At 44.5% G+C, this 6,000-nt stretch overlaps 1 protein-coding gene across 3 annotated transcripts in view; it reads left to right on the top strand.

Moving 5' to 3' along the window:
- The window catches only part of Map2k6 (mitogen-activated protein kinase kinase 6), a 120,682-nt gene that overhangs the window by 96,642 nt on the left and 18,040 nt on the right, over positions 1-6,000 (top strand). For all 3 annotated transcript variants that reach the window (XM_032912960.1, XM_032912959.1, XM_032912958.1), the window contains 3 exons: positions 2,000-2,127; positions 3,561-3,638; positions 4,991-5,130. In XM_032912960.1, coding sequence (XP_032768851.1) covers positions 2,000-2,127; positions 3,561-3,638; positions 4,991-5,130 — 346 coding nt within the window. The remainder of the gene's footprint in view (positions 1-1,999; positions 2,128-3,560; positions 3,639-4,990; positions 5,131-6,000) is intronic.

Below are 6,000 nucleotides of genomic sequence, written 5' to 3'. Positions count from 1 at the left end.
TTCGTATACATGTTTTTAATATGTATTTATTTATTATATATAACTACACTGTAGCTGTCCTCAGACACACCAGAAGAGGGCATCAGATCTCATTACAGATGGTTGTGAACCACCATGTGGTTGCTGGGATTTGAACTCAGCACCTCTGGAAGAGCAGTCAGTGCTCTTAACCACTGAGCCATCTCTCCAGCCCACATGTTTTTAATAACATTAAGAAGACCTAAGAGTCATCTAGGAAAATCTATCCTGTAAAAATTTTATATAAGGATTCTCAGTAATAGATAACTAGAAAAACTCCAAACCAACATCCTGGAAATAGAAAAGCACCGTAAATAAAAATAATATCAAGAAAAAAAGAGGAGCTCATTATTGCTGGAAGGTTCTAGACAGGGGCAGCTTATACTTTGTACCTTAAATGTGTTGTTGAGGAAATACTTCTGGGGATCAAGGACTGTGCTTGGGGTAGTTCTTAAACTGTGAACTTGGATATTATATAAAAAGCCCTGTACAGCATACCTGCCACCATGAGCATTATTTGGTACCAGTGAAGCTAGGAAAAATAGGAGCGTGGAGTATAAGTAGGAAGTGGGCTAGAGATAAGACCAAGCGTACAGATTATCTGTAGGTGCGGAAGTCATTTGAACTTTTTCTCTTCAAGATATTGAAATATTGTTATTTTTTTTTTACTACAGCATATACGAAGCTATGGAAATAGTGGAATGATATTTGGCACGCCACCCAGTTTAAGAGAAAAACAACAAGGGGATAACTTAAGATATATTATTATTTTATTTTATTTTTGAGACAGGGTTTCCTGTAGCCCAGGATGCTCTCAGACTTGCTGTGTAGCTAAAGGACCCTCCTGCCTCTGTCTCTCAAGTACTGGGATTGCAGGCCTGTGCCACCACGTCCTGCTAAAGGACTAACTTTAGAGTAAACCTATTCTTTTTATTTGATGTCATTTGTGGAAAGAGTCTCAGAGGGCACACGTTAAGTGGACTTTCAAGTTCTGTCACCTCTAGGGAGCAACAGTTCATCTCTGGGGGCACATCAATGGGCAGGTTGTTTTCCTAACTCGAATGGTCGTTCATTTATCCCCTTCTTCAGTGACCTGCCCATGCCTGGATTTATAAGGTTTTACGCTACGGTGGCCTCTGATGAATCCCTTAGGTTTCAATCCATAGGGGTTGCTGTGACCGCACTTGGAGTACTGTCGTGTTCCTCTCTGCCTTTTTCTTTCTTCAGCCTTGGAGTTTCACACTATGCATTCAGTAGAGCAAAGTGTGTGTGAGTGTGTGTGTGTGTGTGTGTGTGTGTGTGTGTGTGTGTGTGTATGTGTTGTACCTGATATGGAGTGTGGATCAGGTGTTAGTCCTTGCCTTCTACCTCACTTGAGACAGTACCGCGTTGGTCATTCCTCTGTACATCGTGTTAGCTGATCCCCCCAACACACACACACACACACACACACACACACACACACACACACACACACACACACACACACACACACACATGCATGCCCGCAGGTACACACACTACATATTACTCGGAGGGCTTTTTACATGGGTGCTGAGTATTTGAATTCAGGTCACAATGCTTGGATGACAAATGATTTTTTTTTTTTTTACCCATTGAGCCATCATATCCCCAGCCCTTATAGATCATTTTGGTTTGGTAATAATTTTTTACTGTTGTTGTTTTTGTTCTTGTGTTTGTTGTTGTTTAAATTTTTATTCCACATATGGAAGCAATGAGCAAAGATATGCAGAGGAGACAGGTTTTCCCATTTTGAGATTCACGGTCCTGAAAGACACAGACAGAGTGTGAAGAATAAAAAAAAAACCCAACCGGAGAGGAACAAGCTGTGTGCCCCGTTGAGTCAGGATCAGTGGTGACATTTGTGTTCAGGCGGCTTGGCAAAGACAGCCGGGCAAGGCAAGTGGGAAGTCTAGCGCCCTCTAGTGGTGAAGAGGTAACTCTTCATTCTTTCCTTCAGATGTCAAGCCTTCAAATGTGCTCATTAACACACTGGGCCAAGTGAAGATGTGCGACTTTGGAATCAGTGGCTACCTGGTCGACTCTGTGGCGAAAACGATCGATGCCGGTTGCAAACCATACATGGCTGTAAGTACCTGCATGCAGCGTGCATGGCTGCGTGGGTGCTCGTGCGTGTCTGGGAAATGCACCTGCTGGCAAAACCGGGCAAGAAAATACGAAATGCGTGCCTAGGATGGAGAATCGGGATGAATCTCAGATCTGAGAAAAATCCTGCCTCGTGTCATTTTCTTGAAGGTCTTATGTCAGAAATCATTAACACTTGCTCCAAATATTGTCTTCATCCTTTGAGGTTGCAGTATCAAAATATCATAAACTGGACACCTTACAGAACACAGTTTTAATTTTTTTAAATGAGTTTTTTTGCTCTGGGAAGTCCAAGATCAAGATATTGGAAGACTCGGTGTGTGGAGAGGGCCTGCTTCTCTTTCTTATTTGAGGCTCCTTGTGTCCTCAAGTGGTGAAGAGAGCAGGGGATCTCTCTAAGGCTTCTTTTATGAGGATACTAACCTCATTCATGAGGAACTTAGACAAATCCATAGCCATCTTATAGAGATAAGGCTTTCTGTCATGGTCACAGATGGGATAAGGTTTTTTTTTCTATTTGTTAAAAGAATATTTATTTTATTGTATGTGAGTACACTGTAGCTATTTTCAGACCCACCAGAAGAGGGCATTGGTTCCCATTACAGATGGTTGTGAGCCACCATGTGGTTGCTGGGATTTGAACTCCGGACATCTGGAAGAGCAGTCAGTGCTTTTAACTGCTGAGCCATCTCTCCAGCCCCAGTGGGATATAGTTTTAACACGTGCATTTCGGGATGGCACAGAGACGCAAACCATAGCATATATATGGGCTTTCAGAATTAGCTCCCAAGGGCATATTATTTGAAAAAGCATGTAAGTACTGTGCATTGCCACTCGGTGTTATACACCGACTCACACCCGAGTAGTAACTTGATTGCTAAGGATGGAAGACTATGGGGAAACTTAAATTACCCACACAAGGCGGTTCTGGTCATGACAGAACGTCCAACTGGAGGAACACATTTATCTTGGAAGGGACTTGTGTTTGGGGTTGGAAATTTCTTGTTTGTGTTTGAGTAAAATCCCCGAGGTCTCTTAACATCAGACGGTAGCTACAAACTTCGGCAGGCTGGTGTGCGTTTTGAGCTGTTGATATTTCTACCAGGAATAATTGTAATGGATAGAGAAGGCTTTTGAATGTGTATCTTTGTTCTTCTTAAAGCAATTAAAATTATTTTTGGTGGGGGGCGTGGATCTGAGTTCATTGCTGCCTCTGAAAAAAAAAGAAGCAGTATAAAAGAGGGAAGCCCTGTGGAGACATTTCATTGAGATTAGCCAGTCTTTTGGCCCGGGAGGCACGTTAACAGAATCAAATAACTCATGTGGCAATGGTACTGTCTCCTCCCGAGTCTTTACTGAGCTACATGGTGTTACAAATCATTTTTCCGTTTCTTAGCTGTCTGTCTCTTTTCCAGCCCGAACGAATAAATCCAGAGCTCAACCAGAAGGGGTACAGTGTGAAGTCTGACATTTGGAGTCTGGGCATCACCATGGTAACCTATATCATCATTGCGGGCTACAAGGTTCTGAGTGCAAACCCACAGACGGGGTGGGCTTTGGGGACCCAGAAGCAAATGCTCCTGATACCACACTCGAGCACCCTCTCCTGTCTGAGAGAGCGGGCCGTTTTCCAGGGCTGATTGTTGGCAGTGCTGGACAGTGGAAACCGTACAGTGAGGTCTGGCAGTCCAAATTTTCCTCCTTTTCTGACTTTTACCAGTCATATGACCTTCAAAGACTCACGTATTCTCACTGGCGATCTTCCTGATTGAAAAGGGATTAATAGATTTTATTTTTTGGTAGTTTAAATGAAAGGATCAGGATCAAGACAAGAAGCTTAGGTTCCAAAACCAGGACAACAACAAAACAAAACAAAACAAAACAAAAAACCAACCCCACCCTGCTAATGTGTCTGGCCTCTGATAAGCCAAGCACTAGGTCATGTACTTCATTTTAATATTTTGAGGCCAGATCTCACATTGCCCAGGCTGTCGTCAAAATTGAACTTCCGACCCTTGTCTCTCCATTCCCAAAGTGACAGGCATGCACCATCATGCATAGTTTGCTATCATGCTAGGGGTTGACCCCCGGATTCACGGCTGCTATTCAAACACTCTGCCAGCTGCGCAAGGTCCCAAACTCTGCACGGAACACTGTCCGGGTGGAAATTTTGGCTGTTGAAGTTTTAGATCTATCCTCAGAACATGATAAGGGATACCGTACTTTCCCCAGCACGGCCACACAGCCAGTGCCTTATCTGTAACCTTTGTGACTGTACCTTTTTAGTATATCGCTGAGGTCTGGAATTACCCACTGCGGTCCTGGCTACTGCCCAGTGAGTTATTCCATGTCCCTGCCCAGAAAACATGTGATTCTGTAACGACGGAGTGGCCTTCACTCAAGTCCAAAAAAAGATCAGTCAGTCATTGGGTCCTGGGTAACTTTTTTTTTTTTTTTAAATGTTCCATTTCACTAAGAGACCTGTAGGTGGCACCAGAGGCACAGTGCTGCCAGAGTCTAAGAATTCCCATTTGGGCCAGAAGTTTGAAAAACTGCTTCTTTCCTGTGTTGAACTTTAATGCTGTTGGCTGATAAGTTTTTTTTTATGAAATAGGTCCGGGTGTTATCAAGGGACTCATTTATTTAGGTGGGTTTAACTATTCGTCACTGGTAAGATAATATTTAAAGGAGCAGACAGCTCTACCATTTTGTGAGAACAGGTTATTAGCTTGTTTTTCTTCCCTAATTGTACTTGATCTTCGTCTCTAGTCCTCCTAAAGGGAAACACAGCTGCTTCCTAATGAGCGTTCATTAAATGGTTGCCTCCCCCCTTCCCTCCTTTTAGATTGAGCTGGCCATCCTCCGGTTTCCCTATGATTCTTGGGGAACGCCCTTCCAGCAGCTAAAACAGGTGGTAGAAGAGCCGTCCCCACAACTCCCAGCGGACAAGTTCTCCGCGGACTTCGTTGACTTTACCTCACAGTGGTAAGAAAACCCCCGCACCCACAGATCTATGCCAGAGACAAGTCGCTCTCACGACTCTCCTCCGTGGAGTCTGATCCATCACACACGCTCATTCCAGAAGCATCCTTGGAGTATGTCCTCTGCGCGCCGCAGAACATAGTCCTTGCCTCTGCTCCCAGTTCCAAGGCCGGAAGCTAGTATTTATTTGAAAGCATTGGAGATCGGCGTGACCCGGGGAGGGTGATTGCTTAGGTATTTGGAGGGTACAAATTCCCACGGGATTATTTTTGTGTAGGAGGAAATAAATCCAGAGCTGAGGCCACGGGAGAGGTATTTCTCTAACTGAGGTGAGTAAGGAAGGAGAGGCGTTCCCATCGGAAGGATTGTACCTCATTGCATCACCAAAGCAAGAAAGCCCTCTCCCAGACCCTGTGACGGCCAGTTTAATTTTCACCTTCACCCAATCTGGAGTCTCTGTTGTTTAGAACAGGTTGGCCGGTGGGCAATCTGTGGGGCATTGTTCTGATTCTGCCAATCGATGTGCAAGGATCCAGCCTAAAAGGGAACGGTGCCATTCCCTGGGTTTGGCTCCGGGACTGTACGAGGGAGAAACGGAGCTAAGGATTTGAAACAGGGATGGGTCTGTTTCTCTCTGGTCTTGACGGTGAATGTGGTGTGGCAGAGTTTAAGTTCCCACTGCCACGCCTTCCTGCTATGCTGGCCTGTAGCCTAGAGCTGTGAGCTGAGATAAACCGTTTCCCCTTTAAGCCATGTTCTATCAGGGTATTTTATTCCAGTTACAGCCTTAGGGAGTTTGATACCGATTACAGCATAGGACCAAAGTTTAGCAAGGCATACGGGAAGGCTAGGGGTGGGGGATAAGATTCACTT

The sequence above is a fragment of the Rattus rattus genome, chromosome 9 (genome assembly GCF_011064425.1).
Source record: "Rattus rattus isolate New Zealand chromosome 9, Rrattus_CSIRO_v1, whole genome shotgun sequence".
NCBI lineage: Eukaryota > Metazoa > Chordata > Mammalia > Rodentia > Muridae > Rattus > Rattus rattus.
This window is presented reverse-complemented; position numbering and strand designations above follow the sequence as displayed.